The sequence below is a fragment of the Heliangelus exortis genome, chromosome 11, assembly GCF_036169615.1.
Source record: "Heliangelus exortis chromosome 11, bHelExo1.hap1, whole genome shotgun sequence".
In the NCBI taxonomy this organism is placed as follows: Eukaryota; Metazoa; Chordata; class Aves; order Apodiformes; family Trochilidae; genus Heliangelus; species Heliangelus exortis.
The window spans coordinates 21824000-21844291 of record NC_092432.1 but is presented as its reverse complement, the minus strand read 5'-3'; the positions used below and the strand labels follow the sequence as shown (position 1 = coordinate 21844291).

The 20292-nt window shown below is 39.0% G+C and overlaps 1 protein-coding gene across 3 annotated transcripts in view; it reads left to right on the top strand.

The window, feature by feature from the left end:
- FBN1 (fibrillin 1) overlaps window positions 1-20292 on the top strand; it is a 141507-nt gene that overhangs the window by 63227 nt on the left and 57988 nt on the right. For all 3 annotated transcript variants that reach the window (XM_071755237.1, XM_071755236.1, XM_071755238.1), the window contains exons 11-21: window positions 417-581; window positions 1895-2035; window positions 2857-2976; window positions 6403-6528; window positions 8629-8751; window positions 13469-13591; window positions 14384-14536; window positions 15880-15933; window positions 16747-16872; window positions 19113-19238; window positions 19902-20021. In XM_071755237.1, coding sequence (XP_071611338.1) covers window positions 417-581; window positions 1895-2035; window positions 2857-2976; window positions 6403-6528; window positions 8629-8751; window positions 13469-13591; window positions 14384-14536; window positions 15880-15933; window positions 16747-16872; window positions 19113-19238; window positions 19902-20021 — 1377 coding nt within the window. The remainder of the gene's footprint in view (window positions 1-416; window positions 582-1894; window positions 2036-2856; window positions 2977-6402; window positions 6529-8628; window positions 8752-13468; window positions 13592-14383; window positions 14537-15879; window positions 15934-16746; window positions 16873-19112; window positions 19239-19901; window positions 20022-20292) is intronic.

Genomic DNA, 20292 nt, shown 5'->3' with positions numbered 1-20292 from the left:
AAACTGGGCTTTTTTCCCTGTTCAGTATTTTTCTAACTCCATGGCAAGCTTTGTATTAAATTAGCTTGGGATCAAGTCCAAAAGTTGTTCTTTAGGTAAACTTCCCATTGAGTTCATTAAAGATTGTGCCTGAAAAAAGACTAAGCAGATTAAGATCAGGTCCCTGCCTCATATTCCATATCCAGAATGTCAATTGCCTTTTTAGTAGCAGACTTCTGACAAGTAGTATTGATGTCCTCCGATGGATTAATGACTCAATTCACATTGTGTTACTGTGAAGAAAACATTTAGGCTCAGATTTTCCAGATTATTTAACGTTTGTGTTTGCTAATCTGAAACACTACAAAAAGGGGGAGAATTGGATTGAATAGAAAGGCTACGAGAGTATAAACAGTGTTTGTGTTTCCATGTTGCAGATGAGTACCGCAAATTATGTACAGTAGCTGCTCTGCTCCCAGCAAGACCTGAACTTCCTCTTCCTCCAGTCCGTCCTGATGTCATCCCTCCTCCACTCATTCCTGGTGTTTACCCTCCTCAACAGCCAGAAATTGTCTATCCATCTCGGGCTCCACCACCTCACAGTAAGAAGGAAATAATAACCTTTCTGTGTACCATTTGTATTTAACTCCTTTAAAAATGTGCATTTCTCAGGAGCATTGGGCTGCCTTTAGCTGTTGGTAATTTTACTTTCTTTATGTAAGAAATATATCTGGATATCCTTCTAATCATAGTGTGGTTACCATGTATCTTTCAGCAAGTGTACCTCAGTGGTAGTGTTTTCCCCATTAAGACAGAATTCAGAAATTATATCCTCACTGTCTCTACTGAGGCCCATGTATTGCAGTAGTTACAGTATTGTTATTTTAAGGCTATTGTGAACTTTGCTGCATCTCAGCATTGAGGAACATGAATAGCTCTTTGACTAGGTTGTGAAAAATAGTTTAAATAAAGAGCCTGGCTGGGAGAAAGCAGCTTCTTTCAGGCTGTTTTCGTCACTCGCACTTGCCAGGTGAGAAATGTACCACTAAAAATACTATTTTGATGGACACTGATCCTGACCTAATGCAAAGAGAGAGCTTTTTTCAGTGATGCATATGGGTACATGAGGTTTCTGTAGTGGAAGGAGGAAGCCAGAGCAGGATACCAATGTATTCCTCATTCTGTCCCATGCTCAGGACCTCATGCCCAAACAGTCTGCAGGAGGCGTGTGCCAACTGAAGCCGTTTGGGGTAGCCACATGCTCTTTTGCATGAAAACACAGGCTCATTTCACCTCTGCTCTGTACAGATGCAAGCAAGCTCTGCACTGGCACCAGCTGAAACTATTTAGTCTTGGTTCAGCACCAAGCTGAGCTAATAAGCCTAAGAGGCAAAGTATGTTAACTCAGGCCTGACACTGCAGTGATGTAGCTGCACAGCTTCTGGTCAGCTGGGAGCACGGACAGAGCCAGCTCACATCTGCCTGCCAAAAGCTGTACAGGAATACCTTGCCAGGGTATCCCGGCCCCTCTCACTCTGCTGTCTATGAAAACAGAGATAAATGGTCCAGTCTGCCTGCTCTTTCCAACTGCAGGCTTTTAAATGAGTCTTTGCAGTGCCACATACCCACATTACCACTAGGTATGCATAGATTCAATCCTTTTTTGTCCTGTAAAGAGGAGAACAGGATCAGACTTGCCACAGTGAAAAAAATCAGTAATTGCTAGCTGTTTTCAGACAAATCTCTGAGACTCAAAGTGCCATTTTCCATTTCCCAGCGCTGATTGTACTAAGTAATTCACATTATGCTGGAAAGTAAATCTCCACTGTTAGTAAAAAATGCTGTACAAGTTGCACATTGCCCAAAATTATTGTGATGAACTATTTAACTATTTTTTCCAACACTGTTATTTCAGTGATCTTGCCGGTGAACTTAACTGACTACTGCCAACTGTTCCGACATCTCTGCCTTAATGGGCGCTGTATTCCCACTCCTGGGAGCTACCGCTGCGAGTGCAACAAAGGATTCCAACTGGATGTTAGAGGGGAGTGCATTGGTAAGTGGTTTTCTGCTGTAAATCACAGACAGGAATTCCATTTTAAAGAAAAATAATTATTTTCCACACAATGTAGTAACTCTTGGGTTCTTAAATAAAACAACCGCCCCCCCCCCCAAAAAAAACCCAAAAACAACAACAACAAAACAGTAAAAAGACTTCCAACAACTAATTGCTTTCAATTGCAAACTTTTTACAGCAGTGTTGCCTTAAGACAGTATTTAATAAATCTTGTAACTTGCCACAAAATTATACAGATGAAAGGATTTCTGATTTTATGTACCTGTGACGAAAATGTGTTTATTAGTGGTTGAAAATGACCTCTTCAAAATGATACCACCTATTTGAGTATGCAAATGACCTATTGTTTAAAAAAAAAAAAAAGGCCAGTAATGATCTCAGGCTTAGTAAAATTTACTAATCATCTTTCAGCTCATCAGGATTATTTTACTGAGCTCTTGAGCCCTTTAATTTCAGACAGAGCTTGATGATAGAAGTGAGGATTAGATGTCTTCTATGCAAGGCTTTGCTTCTGTCAAAATCTGTAATCTGTGTCTGTCCCAGTGGGGCTGGGAGTGTGGAGGTGTGGGATTAAGGCTTGACCTCCCATGCATCCAATATCTTGTCTTGTTGAGTCCTCCTTTTTGCCCTTTTCTTCTTAGCTTAGAGTATGGGGTGCCTTCACCCAGGATTCAGTGGCATCCCCTGTCCTTTCAGATTGAAGCCCACTATTTGTCCAACCACAAAACAATAAAATACCCCTACAGGCCCAAATACCTTTTAGCCAATGTCTTAATGAAAATTTATTGCCTGTTTTGCAGATGTTGATGAATGTGAAAAGAATCCATGCATCAGTGGGGACTGTGTGAACACTCAGGGATCCTACATATGCCAGTGTCGGGTAGGATACCAGAGCACACCAACCAGAACAGAGTGCCGAGGTAAGGCATGGTTTTACAGCAGTATCTGTACTGTATACATACCAGGAAGGAAAATAGTTTTAAAGCAAGATTTAACAGCTTTATTAAATATCAGTTGAGTTTTTTTAATAAATAAAACATGTATCCATCAGTAAAAATTGTTAACCTGGCTGTTCACACACCGGGTTATGAAGAAAGACATTTTGTCTTGTGCTGAAAGTATCTTGGCACTATTTGTGGCTGTGAGTAGAAGAGATTATTTATTTATTAACTGGTTGGGACATTCTTTTTTGTGCATCTTGAGGATTTCAAGGACAATTAACCATCCCTTCTTTGGAGGAACTCTTTACCTATGAAAAACTGTTAAAAGACTAAGAGAGGTGGGAGGGCAAGATAAGTCTTCCAGTGGTTAAACGTAAGAGTACAGTGTCTGTGTGTTGTTCCCACTCACTGCCAGAAAAATAAGTAAACATAAATAACTGCAATGAAAACTTGAATAAGGTATGGAAAATATTGAAACACTGAGAGGGTCTTGCTCAGGAAGCTGTAGAATCCCTGTTATTGTTATTTTGAATACCAGGCTGAAATAGTCCTGATGGTCTTCATCTTGTCTTCCTGCAGAAGTTAAAAATATGTAGCTCCTCAGTGGTCACCCCTCTATCAGGGTTCTGTGCCCTGGGGTGGCAGTTTGACTGTAAAGGTGGATGCAGTCCTTTACAGTTGTCATAATGAGAGACTTCTGGCAGAAGAATGACTACTTTGATATTCCTTAAGAAATGAGGCACGTAAATGAACCACGATGTTTTAATGTTGAGTCCCTTTGTCTTTATATTTTGCTTTCTGTGCTAAAAGGAGGTTTCCTTGTGCATTCACTAATTCTGAAGCAGAGACATTATAAAAAGCCAGAAGGAAGTTATCTGTACTAGTGTGTAGTGTGATTTGGTTTTGGTTTTTTTTTTTTTTTCCTTGTCCCTTTGTGAATTAGAAAGGTATCTGTGGTACAGAAGAAGCTTACTCCAGTCCAGGAGGACATGCAGAGCCAGCACCAGTGCTGGTCATGTTTGACCTAATTGCTGCCAAAAAGCTATGTTGTGGAAGCATCCTCATAGTTCAGCTGACTAGTGGTGAAGGAGTGCTGAAGCAGAGTCTCAGCAGTGATGAATTTACTCATGAGTCATATTTGTCACACGCTTTTAATTTGACTGATTCATTACACAAACACATGGTTGTCAGAAGCCCAGTAGCTTAATGGCATTAAAGTGTGGTCACTTAGCAGTTCCTCTGCAGTCTGTGGGAACTGTGCTTGCTTGACAGGCAGTCCAGAAAATCCTATGATGTGCAGAATCTTTGTTTTCTGAAGGAATTTTTAGGACCAGGTTAGGGAAAAAAAGGGCAAGTGGGTTGCAATTGGCAAAATATGTATATAGCACTGATGCCTGCCAAAATCAGCATTTACATGGCTACTTTCTTTGTTGAAGTCTTATTTTTTGCATGCACAAATGTCTGTGCTGACAGACATTTTGCTTTTGCAAATGTATTCCATACATCCATTCTTGAAAAAATGAAGTCCCCATAATGACCAAATGTTTATCTATTTCTAGCTCTGAGGTTCCAGAGGTTTTTTTTCTGCACGATGAATATGATAGGTATTCCAGTCTTTGTCACAAGCTACTGATTCAGCTATAGAATCCCTTATAATTCTAGTAGGAGATTGGCAGAATAAATTGGAGATATAGGTGAATAGGTTTATCATATGACAATTGGTGATCAAACAAAAAAATGCTATTCAATTGCAGAAGAGGGAATGTAAGATGGACCTCAAAAAAAAAAAAAAAAGTGAATTTTCATGGTGATTAGTTATGAATTTAAGAGAGTCTAACACCTAAGTGATTTGTGTAATCTACCTGGCATTTCTGAGGGGAAGAGGTCAGGCCTTACATGGAGATGGCAGCAATTGCGGACATTTCAGTGAGAGAAACTTTGATTTTTGCAAGTTCCTCTGAGGAAAAAAATTTACCCACAATGTTATTTTATAATTTTAAAATTATAAATGTAAAAGAAGCTTATGGTGGGTCTCTGGTGTGCATGTAGAGAACAACAAGGTTCTCTGTTAATTTTCTGCACCATGATTTAGGTAGCATCAGATGCGTGTAAGTATACATCCTAATAAACTCTAAAAACTACAAGTCTAGAAAAAATGGATATTCTAGAGCATTTCTGCCTGTCCTAAAGACAAAAGATGATGGAGCAGCTGAAACTAGACTCTGGTATGACTGAGTGGTACAGAGTGGGGAGTCTGGCCAGAGGGAAAACTCACTTTTGTGCATTGTTGATTGATGGTGCTTGTTTATCAAATTAGAATTAATAAACCTTTAGCTTTTGCTGGAGGTCAAGTGGGCTGCAAGGTGCCACTGCAGGGAACTGTCACTTGAGCAGCTCTTGCCTCTGCTGACCTGGTGGCTTGGTTGCAAACAGTTCTTTTGGGGAATTTCTTATCAGTTTCCCAGAACTCCCATGCTGCTTGAGGCATCAGTTCTCCCTCAGGTAGGTGTCTAGAGATCAGGGGCATTTGGGAGGCTGCCCTGTGCTTTGCTTCTTCATGAAGCACAGCAGGGCACTTCTGTGGAGAGGGGCTGGGGAAGGCACACCCGGAATATTTGGGAAGGCAGTGTGGTTGCACAATAGATAGGTCTGCATGGGCTGGTTGAAATTGCTGTGAACAGAGTCCCCTGTGTGCAGGAATCTCTGGGACATGTTCCAGACCTCGATGGAGAGCACTGAGAAATCTGAAAAATGTCTAGACAGTCTGTCTCAGCATCTCCTCTCTCGTTTGGAGGAGAGGGAGAGCTGCCAGTCTCCTGTGATATCACTACTCAGGTTCTCCAAAGTCCTGGCCAAGCACCTCCCACAGAGAGGTGGAAATGAGGAGCTGATGTTTCAAATATAAAATAAGTAGGCAAAATATCGTCGAAGGTGGGAAAGTCTTGAACTTTCCAGTTGTCTTACAAACCAGCATCAAAAGACAAGCGTCCCTCACCTTTCTTTCAGTAGGTAGTTATTAAGTTAAACTTCAGTGAAAATGTTTTCGTAATGAACAAAGTGCAAAAAAAACCCCAAAAAACCAAAAAACCCACACCAAACCAACCAAAACCAACCAACTAAAAACCAAAACCAACCAACCAAAAAAAAAAAAACCAAAAAAAACAAACCTAAAGAACCAGAAGGGCCTGATTCTTGTTTGAGCAAGCTGCAGGGTAATGTTCACTGAAATTCTTTCACAGCAACTTGACATTTCAAGCTGATGAACATTTTCCACCCCCATAACTTTCAGTTATGGAAATGAAAATAAATTCAGGTGAATATAGTTTCCATGTAGGGTTAAAAACCTAGGGGAAGAAGAGATGTGAAAAAATCCTCTTGTTAATTTTCCTTTTGGTTGTCTTTCAGACATTGATGAATGTTTACAGAATGGTCGCATCTGTAATAATGGACGATGCATAAATACAGAGGGGAGTTTCCACTGCGTGTGTAATGCTGGCTTTCAAGTGGCAGCTGATGGCAGAAACTGTGAAGGTAAGACTTTTCTGAAGTTCCTTTGTATCAGGAATTACAGTTGCAAGAGGTTGTTCACTTCAATGAAAAGGAAAAGGAGCTTTGGTGGGGGGTGGAAGGGAAGCAACAAGGAATCAAAGTTCTAACTACCCCTTGCTGTATCTGGAAGGGCAAGTAAATTGTCTCTTGCAGCCAGTTCTGGAGCCTTGGCTTGGTGATCCTCAACGGGATGTCTGTCCAGCAGGAGAAATAGCACATACCACTATCACAAAATGCAACTTCTTTGATGGGAGTGGTACATTTTAAAACAGATGACAAGTCACATGCTGCCTGATTTTACTGTGTGTTTAACAGCACACTTCATGGGATTTGAATCTCACTGGATAGCGACTAGCAGTGTGTTTTATGTAGCTGCAGTCTGGTCTGACCCATAAAAACTGTTTTAAGAAAAAATTGTAAACATAATTGATGTGTTCCTACCTCCCAGACCTTTAGTAAATGGGGGAGAAAGAAGAATGTTGTTTATCATGCTTCCCAAGGTCCTTGGGAGGGTTCCCAATGATCTATTCATACGTTAAAGGAATTTCAAGCACCGTTCTTAGAAACATTTTTGGCAGAATATTATCTCAGTGATTCAGCTCAAAGACTTAATGCCAAAATTCTTGGTTAGGATAGATACACAATTATTTTTTTTTAATCATAAATTATTTTAGAGTCTGACTTAGCCTGTAAGTAGAAAGAAAACACACCATGTCTAGAAGTGTAATTTCTATCCAAGACAGCTGCAATGCTAAGGAAAATAGCATGATTCCGAATATATTGTAATGTCATTATGATCCAGTGATTTTATGTGCTAGTAGTGATTCTGTTAATCCTTGGTAGAGACAGACTTTTAAGACTCTTTTCCTGACTCTTTTTTAGATACAGTTTAGCACTACAAGCTGCTTTTTAAATATCTTATGATGGAAATACATTGACTAAATATATTTATAAATGAATATATTTTGGAAGCAAACTGGATTCGGATTTCTTCCTTTCCCACCAAATCCAAGTGCTAATAGTAATAAGAACCAGGATATTGGCAGTCTGGTAAAACATTTTTAATTCCATTGCATATGTTGCCAGAATGTCTGTTGCGTCCACTTATGAAACAGTTTCATCTCTGGCATTGTAATACATTGATTTTTTGTTCTTAGGCATACATGTGTACAAACAGTAACCAGTAAAGACCATGGCATGGGGCCATACCTTAATGGAACTGTGGACAGTCACTTAGATGAAACCAGTGTTGGTTTCTTGGATGTAACATCCAAAACTCGTTTCATTTGCACCAGGATGAAATAAACACTAGGAGGATATTAAAGGTTACTCCAGTAGAGCACAGAATTCTCTGTACTTGCCACTTTGTGTGTTAGTAACTCTGCAGGGGGTCAGAATAGCAGTTTCTGGGACCTTCTATTTGAAAATAGAAAATGCTCTTCATGCTCTGCTGTTAGGACAGAGGGTGAATAATGCTGTTATGAAGCTATGACTAGTAAATACATTCCTATGTGACCTGTCATGCTGAATCCAGGGAAGCAATATTGATTATTTCAAATGGAAGCAGAAAATGAAAGTGCCCAGAGAATGTATGCTTGATCACTGTCCTGAGAAATCTCCCACGTCATAAATCTTAGACTGATCCAATGGAGGTTACAGAAGTTTTCACTCCAAACCCAGATGCCCACTCTTCCCCTTTCAGGTGTTCTTAATAATGTAAAATTATTAATAATGTAAAACCATCCAAAGGGAAAGCTGCTTCTAACCTAGATTCTATTTACATCAAAATTGCAAAACCTCTACAATTACCTTTCTCAATTATAGGGTTTTTACCAACGGGCAGTTTCTCATCTGTTTTTCATTCTCTTTGATACATACCTCTATGTTAATGATTCATTATGAAAAAATTGAGTCATTGATTTGACATGTTATCTAGGACAGTGCAGTATGTCCTATCATATGTTTCTGATTATCATATACCTCTGACAACTAATAAATAAATTAAGGTTTATCTTTCAGATATAGTTAATAAGAGTTCTTAATCACAAACATTATGAGCATTATGTATGTGTACATTTTCAGATATGGATGAATGCAGCATAAGGAACATGTGCCTCAATGGGATGTGCATCAATGAAGATGGCAGTTTTAAATGCATTTGTAAACCAGGTTTCCAGTTAGCATCTGATGGACGTTATTGCACAGGTGAGTACAAAAATCCACCAGTTCCCAAAGCTTGTGAGCCATATTCCTCTGGTAGCTCCAAGAACTGCCGTATTTCCTTACACTGATCCTTGCAGACAAGAAAGACTGTCCAGAGTTCTTGTCAGATATGCTTTTTTAATCAGCTAGAATGTTTTCTCTTTGTACAAGACAAAACAGTCTTCTCCAGTGTTGAGCAACCACCCTTACCAGCCAGTGGGAAACATGATTTGACCAAGGCCTGTGTGATCTGACCGAGTTAAACTCCAGGGTTTTTTTGCCTGTGAGGTCTTCTGCAGTTTGGCTCTAGCATATCTCCCTTTTTGTTTGGCCTTTTGAAGTTTTCAGCCTTTGGCCACACAAACATCTTGGCTCATTGCCTTCTCTGGGTTTTTCTCTCCTCCCTGCCTGGGTGTTCTTAGTCAATACAGCATCCCTGAGAAGTGCTCAGCACCCAATGTGACTGAGATGCAGGTGATCACTGCAGCAAAATTGTGTTTTCCATTTGCTACACTAGCTCAGCAACACCTCCAGTGGAACACACTGCAGCCTTTTCCTTGCTAGCTGTGTCATCAGTGTCCATTCAGTTTTGTGTACAGAAATCTTTGTTTGAATAAACTTTCTAGTCACAAAGTAGAAATCGAAATAATAAATAAACAGGTTACTTGGCTGGGCCAAGTTACTTGTGTTTTTTCTTTTAAAGAGTTTAAAACCTTAGAACTCTTGGAAGATAGAAAATGTGCTTGCTTACACTTCACGAGTTTTTAACATCTCTTGTTGTTATACAAGTAAATGTTAAAATAAAAGATTTGGTTTTGAGAGTTAATGACATGAAAAGTCAATTAATTTGGATCCTGTTCCCTTTTGAACACTCTACCAGTCATAGATTTGAAGTGTATGGCATTTAGACAAGACCAAATCAGGCCAATAAATCCAATAAAATATCCAGAACTTCTCCTGCATTTGATAACTTTTGCACTAGGCATGCAGGACAGTGCTACCCAACCTTCAAGTGGGGAAATCGTGTATTTCTAAAGAGAGATGACCCCATTCTTGCTTTGTAATAGGGTCATTTTGTTTGAGAGGATCTTTAGTTTCTCAGATGAATAAATGTGTAAGTCCATACCAGTGTCTCCTTAGCTTAACAGCTACTGGTCATGTTGGCACAGCCCTCATCTCCTACAGCAATCAGCTTTATTTCCTATTGTACCTGTTTTCCAAGTGTTATGCATATATCTATGCTTTGTCAAAGCTTATTTTCCAGATTGTAGGAAGCAGGGAGACTTTGTCTCAAACTTGGGGAAGAACTCGGTGCCCACCGAGGTCCACTCGAGGCCAGTAGTGTTCCCAGAGATGGTTGGCTGGGTTGTTAGCAGGGCTCTGACTCACTAATGCAAGCTCAGACCAAATGCTTGTCTTGATTTTTGCTTTGAGCATCTTTTGGGTTTTTTTTTTGGTTTTTTTTTTTTTAACATCAGTCTGTGCACTGAAATGCCATCAGAGGAGATGGTATGTAAATTGCCTCAGACTACTTAAAAAACAATGGTACTCAACTTCACAGCTTCTGTTACATGCCTTCTGGCTAAACAGGAGTGTGGATTCAGCCAAAATGGGGTTTCTGGCCCCAGAGAAATGTTACTTCTGTGCATCAAAGAGAGAATATTTGAAAATTATCCAAAATTGCAGGCAACTCAACTGATTCCTACTGAAAGTTGGAACAGATCTTACAGTAAAATGAAGGATTTCTCCCACTGCTTTTCAACACTTACAAGAAGTCTTGTTCTCTATGAATGAGCATGCAAACATTCATTACATGTAAAAATTGCTGTTGGGTCAAAATGAAACCAGATTTTGAGACCTTGACACCCAAGTTACCCTTTTTTTTTGTTTGTTTGTCTCCTTTCTTCCACTTGCCCTAAGTCCCATGAAATAATTCCCAGGAATGTAGTGGCTAAAGAGAGCACAAGTCCCTGGTATATGTCTCTAGTCATGTTAGTGAAAGTTTGTAAGGCTGATCTTTAATAATGTCTTTTCCTGTACATTTTAATGTTTATCCTTACTGAGTCAGTTCTGTAGACGTAACTTCTTCCTAAAGAGTGGTCAGCCTTTGAAACACATTTTGCTCACATTGCATATCCTAAATCTGTTTGTGAAGTGAAAGCATTAAGATCTTACACACATTTAACTCCAGGCTCATGCTTGCACATTGTCAGTGCTCATGCCTCCTGGGAAAGTGTGCACACACAAACTGACACTTCTGCAGCAAATTGTCTGCTGGTCTGTGCAATTTCAGTATGGAATTGAACATGTATTTTTGCCAGACTCTTTTGGGGATCAACAAAGGAGTGTAAGAATCACAGTGTGCAACACATTGCTGCTCCTGTATACATCTCATTTGATGCATTCTAATCTGCATTTTGAACTATTTAGAAGAACTTCAAACCCAAAGTTGGGGATACTGTAATTGACACTTAGCTCCATGAAACTGGAATTTAAGTGTAAGTACAGGGCTTATGCTTGGCTGTCTGGTAAAAAAATTCCACTCAGGCTTTATGAAGTAACATGCCAAAAAAGAATGTTATACCAGTCTTGTGTATTCCCTATAATACAGGACACACTAAACTTACTCACCATTATCTTGTTTCACTATTGATTTGCTGATGATTTTTCAGAAATGCTTGCATCAGGCAGGCAGTTTAAAGCATTATTTCTGTTCCATACATTGTTTGGTCTTTAGATCAAAGAGGAATTCCCCAATTTGAAAGCTATTGCAAGGCAACTGGAAGTGGCTGCTTGAGTAAATTTTTCTGAGTCTGAGTCTGTGTAAATTTTTCCTGGTTAAAATTAGAGGACTTGGTGTTCTTAGCTGGCAGTACTCTGCAAGCTAAGCAGAAAAGCCAAAAAGTCATGGAGACATGGGGCCATGAGCTGGTTGAGGCATTGTGGCAAAACTCAGAAAAATAAGTATTTTTGAAGTTGTCCAAATGGTGACTTTTACCACAGGAGACAGTGGAGCCCTGTCAGGGTTAGAAATTTGCACTTTCTGCCTGCATGTGCAGTTGATTTACTGGGTAAAATATCATCCCTGGTAAAAGGAGAGAGGCTTTTTGCTCCTTCTTTACTAGACCCAGGTTTTTAGATGATCTGTGCAATTCTAAGTGGCCCACTTTACCTTCTGTAAAAAATCTGTAACAATTTTTTCAGCACATTTGTGACTCAGTGCAAAAGAAAATTTAGTACACGTTTCACAAGTTGTTAGCTTACAAAATCTTTTTTAAAAAATTAACTACAGGATAAGGAAAAAAGAACTTTCCCTTCCTGTTGCTATGAGTAACCTTAAAAGTGAATGCTAATTTGTATTAATTTTTTTTAGGAGAACTTGGATCTATCAAAGGAGTTCAGTGTTGTCTAACAAAATAACTAAACTGTTACGGGCACATTTTGAAGTCCCAGCTCTGAATTCACTTACACTGAGTAAGGACTACATTTGAAGTGGGACAAGCATTTAAGATATCCCTGAAACAGAACAAAAGATAGCAGATGAAGTAAAAATGAATTGAGCCCATATACTTAAATATAGCTTCTATTTTAAAATGCAGTTTGAAAAAGGAATCTTGGATCATACAAGCCATGTTTTATGCCAAACAACACAAACTAAGTGAAACACAGAGGTGTTTCACTCTCAATTTGCCCTTTTAAGGTCAGAAAAAAGGAAATTGTCACACACACTGTCTCTTGTATATACTACGAAGAGCTGTTATGAAGTGATTATTTTATTAAGGTTGTACATAATTCCAAACAATATTTTAAACACTCCTTTTCTTAATCACTTACGAAATAACGACATGCTCTCCGTGTCTGGAGAAAAATCTTACTATTAATGGGATACAGAGCCTGTAAAATTTTTTTACTAATTTGCCATCCCATTGTGGTGGTCTAATATTATAAGGATTCATTCCTGTATTTTATTGCTAAGAGCCTTATTGTTCAATGAACTTTTGTTGGGCAAAGATGGTAGCTTGTGCTCAGCAGTTGCTCAGGGCTCAAATCATTAACAAATTCCTTTTGAGACTGAAGAGCAGTCTGTCCATTGAAAGTTTATAAAACGGGCTGTAATGAGCATCTGATAGGAAACCCCAATTGTCATGCAGATCACCAGAGAGACACCAGTGTGGGCAGGCTTTGCAGACGTGCTTCCAAAAACTGAACCCACAGCAGGAGGAAGGGAAATTCTTTGATGACCCTGTGAAGGCACCTCATAGCAGGGTGAAGGATTCAGTTTGCAATTTGGACTGATTTCTTACTGCATGAACTAATTCTTACACAGAAAGAGAATGCCCTGTTACACATTACAGAAGTCCTTTGTCTGAGCAGTCACAGTTTCATTCTCCCTCTGACTCTGTTTTTGCCTGAATGGCCCTTAAATTACAATATGTACCTCTTGGGAACAAGTTCGGAAAATGTCCCTTTTTGGCTCTCCAAGGAGAGCAAAATTGTTTTGTTCTGTATATTTCTCCAGAATTTTGCATTTTCTTCTTCCATGCTACAGCATGAATTCATCAGTGTTCCAAATAAAACTTTTAGTTGAATTAATTTCCATTTACACTTGATATTTTTCTTTAGGGTACACTGAAAACAAGCTGCACAAATGCAAATTTCAGCCAGGCATTGAACGCTATGTAACTTAATTTCTAATAAAGCTCATTCTGTTCTCCAACAGACATTGATGAGTGTGAGACAGCTGGAATATGCATGAACGGGCGCTGTGTGAACACTGATGGCTCTTTCAGATGTGAATGCTTCCCTGGCCTTGCAGTGGGACTGGACGGACGAGTCTGTGTTGGTAAGACAAGCTGAAGTGTGGCAAGTCACAGCCATTGGGTAATGAAATTATATCAATGTAGAATTGACCATTTCTTCATGGATTGGTGGGTGGTAGATATAGTGGATACTAATAGCTCTGGGATTTTTACTGCAATAGCCCGTTTTGCTCTTCTTAATTTTTGTTTGCCTTTAAAGAGAAAAAAATGTGTGGACCAAACCACAAGGTCAGGAAGACTATGCAGGATAATGCTGTTGGAGGTGCTGTATGAGTTTTGAGTGAGAATTTGCCCCATTTCTGTCAGTGTAAAATTCCTTATTTGTCACTAAGCTTAAAGACTTTCACCTCTTTTTAAAGTGTGACATATCAATTTTCCCACTTCTTTTGAGATACTGTTTTGTAAGTTTTGAGATATATTTTTTTCCATCTCCGAGACCCTGCTGCTGAGCCTGTCAAGCTTTGAGTAATGTCCCTGTCACATGGCAGAGCCTTTGCTCCTTTTTCCCATGGCTACTTGCTTGTTCAACTTTAGGTATTGGTTGTTCCCCTAGTAGTTCAGTAGTGCCCAAAAAAGTCATCAAATATGGTAACTCGTTTGTAAGTCTGGATTCTTAGAAGCATCAGGTGAAGGATTTCCTGTCCTGAGAAGAGTGAGGCTATAGATGGGTGAAAAGCATAGGGAAATGGAGAAAGATGTTTTGTTATGGCAGCTATTTTTCAGTGTTTATGGCACCCAAGGTAGATTTAATACTTGTTGTAATTTATGGCAGTACAGTTGGCTATGGCAGGATTCAGAAGGATTTCTTTCCTCAGATACACACATGAGAAGCACGTGCTATGGTGGCTACAAGAGAGGGCAATGTGTGAGACCATTAACTGGTGCAGTTACAAAATCAGAATGCTGCTGTGCCAGCACTGACTACGCCTTTGGGGAGCCTTGTCAGCCCTGCCCAGCACAAAATTCAGGTACAGCATATTTACTTTTGCATGTTCCAACTGAAGGTTTATGTTGATAAGCTGTTTTTAGAAGGGTTAAATACCAGTTTTTAATAACATTGCACCTTAAATGCAACCTAGTCATTCTTGTGGGCAGAACCAGCTTTTTGTAAAGCACATCCTTTGAGAAGGCAGTGCTGACACAGTCCTTGCTGTCAAGCCAGTAAATAAGGAGATCCTGGTTTCATGGAGGTTCCTGACTGCAGGGAGCTGGTTTGAAGCCCAACGTTGCTGAGTGATTCTTGTCACTCAGCAGATTCATTGTTGCATATAAACAATATATGCCATTCAATATGTAGTTCAAAAGCGTTTCACACTAACATAGTATCTGCTTTGTAGGCAAAACCAATTTTAAATTTATTTATTTATTAAATCCCAGTTTTAACTGATAGCTCTATGAAAACCATTGGAAGACAATACCAATTGGAATAAATTAAGCTGGCTGAGCTGATGTGAGCTTTCAGCAGGAACTTTGCAGCTCTTTGCAGAAGTTCCTGCCATTCTAAACTAAAAGTTTTGCTGATGCATGTCCAGAGCAGGTCTGCTTTCACATATAGTGTCAGTGATTGATTCCAGCAGACATCCACATTAATCTGCTCCATGTGATAACATTGGGTGATGTGTTGCACTTGATTTTCCTTATAGAGAAGGTGGCCAAGTCCATAAATATTTTATTAATTTTACCAGTGTAATTACTTGGGCTGCTACTGAGTGCAAATATATTGGAAAATTCTGCCCTATATGGCAACACTTACTTCTCTTCTAGCTGTCAGTTTGTTCTGATAGTTGTTCTGACCCCAAAAGAAGAACTTGAACCCAGCAGTAATTGAGATGTTTGAGATACTTTGATACATATTTTACTTTTTTTTTAAACATAAGAGATCCTTCATCTGCCATGAGCTCCTGAAGACACTTCTGCTTGAAATAAATATAGGCTAGATCTGTAGGAAATTTTTCTTATTTCCTGGTCACTTTGAATGTGCACCTTGAGCAAGAGCTTGGACATGTGAATTATGGATCATCTTCCTGTGAATATGTTATGGTTCATTTGTGTGGGAAGGCCAGTGTGAAGCTTGTCTCTTCCTAAATGCTTCAGTTCACCATGTGAAATTTTTACTCATCCATCTTTGTAAACAGATGAAATGCTGAATCTGCTAAAATATTTCACAGTTTCAGAAGGCTTTTAATGTTATTAGGGTCACTGAAAAGCATTATTTCATTCAGATAATTATTTGGCATATTGTATATGATGATGCTGAAAGCACTGAGCTAAACAAAAAAGTATTCCAGTAAGTGTTTTAATATTTTTCCAGCTGAATATCAGGCTCTGTGCAGCAGTGGAACTGGCATGACTGCAGGAGGAAATGGTAAGATCACCTAATGTAATTCAAACTATAGCAGTTCTGGCTAAATGTGTTACCTTGATAAAGTTGATTTATTTGGGATGATTGCAGGAAAGGATGGAATGAAGGCTTGTGTGCCCTCTCTGTTTTATGTCATGGAATGTGTGTGAGTGGTATTATAAAATAATGGCAATTTTATGAGAAGTCTTATTACCTATATGAATTAGAAAATCACACATTCGCAGATTTCAGCTGAAACAATCCTGAAGAATTGTGGAACACTGAGTTTCCTCACATATTTTCATCTGTCAAAAAGGACAGGCTGACAGATTTAGGATAGCTACAGAGAAGCATAAAATTATTACCATAAAAACTCTGTAGTCGTGGAACTGTGAAACTGCAAACTGTAAGTCAGCCAATGCTCACTAGTAAATTTCCTGGCAGTAGAGAGGGAAGAGCATTCAGAAAGGAGGGATGTTCATGCTTTGGAGGGTGATGCCATCTGGGAATGCTATGAATCAGGAGACAGAGGGGGAAACTAGAACCTCTACATCTCTAAATGAAAGGCCCCAGTTTAATATCTTGGTTCTTGTCTACAGTTGCAAGTTGCCTGCAACTTATGTGTCTGGGGGCTAGAGATGGTCTTAACTCAGTGTGAAAGGGATGCTTTTTCCTCTTAAGTGTGAATATTTAGGTGTGAATCAGAACTACATGTTTATAAATACAGAGCAGCCAACGCTTGTGATATTGAAAATATTTTTTCTGATTTTTAGAATTGACCCCCAGAATTCCTCAACAACTGACTGTTTTGTTTGTTTGTTTGTTTCCTTTCTGTAGATATTAATGAGTGCTTACTGGATACTGATCTCTGTCCAAATGGAAGATGTGAGAATCTGCATGGAACATACAAATGTCTTTGTGACCCAGGATACGAAGTGGATTCAACTGGGAAAAACTGCATTGGTATTAATTGTCTCATTTTTCATTTTGAAATTAAAGGCTTGGTTTTATCCTCTTTTGCCCTTTTTTTTTTTTTTTTTTTTTTTTTTCCCCAGTGTTCCATCAGGTTCACTAGCTGCTCTTCTGATATTTCTGGATCTTTCTGCTGAATTCTTAATTTAATTTCAGTGTCTTGCAATGCTCATAAAATCCTCCACTGTGGGGCTGTAAGGGACCATTGCCATCAGTGACTCAAATCACTGGCAACCAGGCAATAAACATCCAGTTCAGTTAAGCTCACTGAACATGCAATCTGCAGTTCCAATGTTTCTCAAAATAAAAAGAACCCAGATCCTGCAATTACATTACACCATAAAGAGGGATCTAGGCTCACAACTGTGCTAGGTGCCTCCAAGAGAAGAGGATTTATGTGAAACTCCCTGTGTTTCATAAAAATCAAAAATTTCTTCTGGTTTCTTGTTAAAAAATTATTTGTGAGCTCTTTATTACTAGTTGATGGTTTATAGCATGTTATCATTGTTGGTCCTTAATTGCATGTTTTTTTGAACATTGGTGATTACATTTCATCTTATTTCTTTAATTGACATTGTTCAGATTAATTTAGTCTTGCATGACTGTATTGGTAATAACTACCAGCTTAGTGTTGTTCACAGTTTTTGATCTCATTCATTTTTTATTTCTACGTTGCAATGAATATCTTATAGTACCAGTCCCAAGACTGATCCCTGAAAAGCATTGCTGATATTCTCTCTCCATTGTGATTTCTTCTCTTTTTAATATATCACACTGTAATCTGTCCTGCAGCCAGCTCTGGGACCACCTTAAAGTTCTTAAATTCCTTCCTGCTATCTCCAGCATACATAATAATTTTATTTGGGTCCTTTACTCTCTGCTTAAACCTAAATAGCTTAAGTCATCTGCGTTATCCCAGTCTAAACTATCCACTATTTTATTTTGTAAAAAATAAGAGTTGATCTATCTTGGGAAAATTACAGCATGACTTTTATCAATTTGCTTCTTTGGCTTTAATTATCCATGTCCCATTGCAGTGTCTGCCCATAGCTTATGGCATCCCTTCTCTTCTCCCCATCCATCTGTGAGTTTTCCAGCTGTTCCCCAGCCCACCCTGTTGCAGCCCACATCCATGCTCCATCACAGCTGTTTCCCATTCTTCCACGATGTTCCACCTGGCCTTCTCTCAATTTTTCTGAACTCCTGTGAAGCTTCCCACATGGTCTGTTTCATTTTGCAGATCTCCCTGTTTTTTCTAGCACTTTGCTGTTCCCAGCTGCTGCACTGACCCTCTGAGTCTTCCCAACTTCTCTGAACACTTTTGGGGCCTCTCTGACTTAGACAATTGTTCCTGTCTTCTCTCAGGGTCTGTCCTGGTCTTCACCTGCCATTCATGGCCCATTGCTCTCTTCTTGCAACTTCTCTCTAATGACAGCAGTTCCTTCAAAGATTTCCTAAGGGCCCTTGAAATTTAGCACTAGAATTTCTGTGTAAATTTTTTACCTCTGAAGCAAGTGTAGTTTTACCTTGGCCTTGTTGACCATAAAATCCAAGACAGTTCAGAGCCAGCTTGGAAAAAATAGTGATTTAAAGACCAGGGTGACCAGCAAAGCTTTCCAAACCAATCCTCTCTTCATTTCTTTCACAACCGTGCAGGGAAGCAGGGACTTTACAGACCTATTCCACAATATAGGCAAGATGAAAGTGTGGTTCTCAGCTTTATTTTGAACCATGGTGTCACTGGTGCATGTTATGAATATGTGTAGAAAGGAAGAGCAAGTTCTTTATAAAAGCAAATCAGCCTTCTAAAGAATAGAGCTCAGGGGAAAGTCAACAAAAATATATAGAGAAGGTTGGGTGTTTTTTTTAACTATTTTAGTGAAAATTTTCACGAAGAAGGAAGGTGTGCAGTAAGTAGGATCTTTTGTGTTTTTTTTTTTGGAATGATTGTTTTCATTTCAAAGAATTCCAAGCCTGCTGTCTACTAAAAGAATCTAGAAATCTTATCAGTGTCTTTGAAAATCAGTGCAAGTCATGTCTGAGTTTTCTCTCTCTCTCTCTCTCTCTCTCTCTCTTTCCCCACCCTCTCTTCTTTGCTTCCCCTATAACAAAATCTAATCTATTTTCTCTATATACACAAAATGAAATGTGGCTGCTCAGAGGAAAATTCTATCCTAGCTTCTATTCCAGAAATGTTTTCTTTCTTAAAAAGTTCTTGATTTTCATTATAGACATTGATGAATGTGCACTGAACATGCTGCTTTGTGACAACGGGCAATGCAGAAATACCCCTGGAAGTTTCACCTGCACCTGTCCAAAAGGATTTGTATACACTCCTGATTTAAAGACATGTGAAGGTAATTAGTAACTCCATTTCATCCAAGTTTTATTCATTTGGATTGTTCTAACATTGTGCCAAAAATACTTTGAACCTTGATGAGGATAATGGTGGATATAACTAAAAAAACCAAAACATAAAGAAATTTTATGAAGGGAGTAGGAGAATGAGGAGAGACAAAGCCAAAATGAAAGCATTAGGTAACACTGTGGAATTGCCTCTACTAGGTCTGTACCAGCACCCTCCTTATCAACTACTACCAGTGGGCCCACACTGTGTCAAGGGTGAGAAAAACTTGAGAAGACCCAAGTTTTACAAATCTGTTATCTTGTGTGCAGAACAGAGCCAGGTGGCTCCTAATCTAAACCCTTTTTGAGTGACAGACAGGATGTGTATCAGATCTCTTAAAGAAAACAGTCCATCACCATAAAGCAGGGCAATAGCTGGATTACTCTGAAAAATGCTGCTTCCAGGTTCATTGTTTAAATCTTCTAAGATGTTAGTGTGCCTTGAGGACACATGCACCATTAGTCTGTTGGGAAGTCTAATCCATAAAAGAAAGAAAGAATATGAGGAAAACTGGTGAGGAGGAAAGCTTCTTCCATTTTCCCTGGGATGAAAAAGGCCATATGTATTTTTGTTAATGCTTCCTGGCACTAATGGCAGTGTGTTTCTCTTCTAGATATTGATGAGTGTGAATCTAACCCCTGTGTTAACGGTGTGTGCAAAAACACACCAGGCTCTTTTGCTTGTGAGTGTTCTCCTGAAAGCACTTTGGACCCAACCAGAACCATCTGCATAGGTATTTATTCTTCTAAAGATTTTGTTTGCCAGTTAAAAGTGTTCAGTGATACACAAACATTTTACAATGAGTTTGGAAAATATTTTAGAATAACTTTTGTAGAATAATTTAGTGGAAAACATTACAGAAATGATGTTAAGGAAGTGATTGTTTTAACCACAACTGTGGGTTCATAAGACGTGACCAGCACTCGGGTGTGTTTCTGGATAAAATTTGAAAGAGGCAACATTTTTTGTAATAAATACAGAAATGTTGACTACTTCTTCAGGAA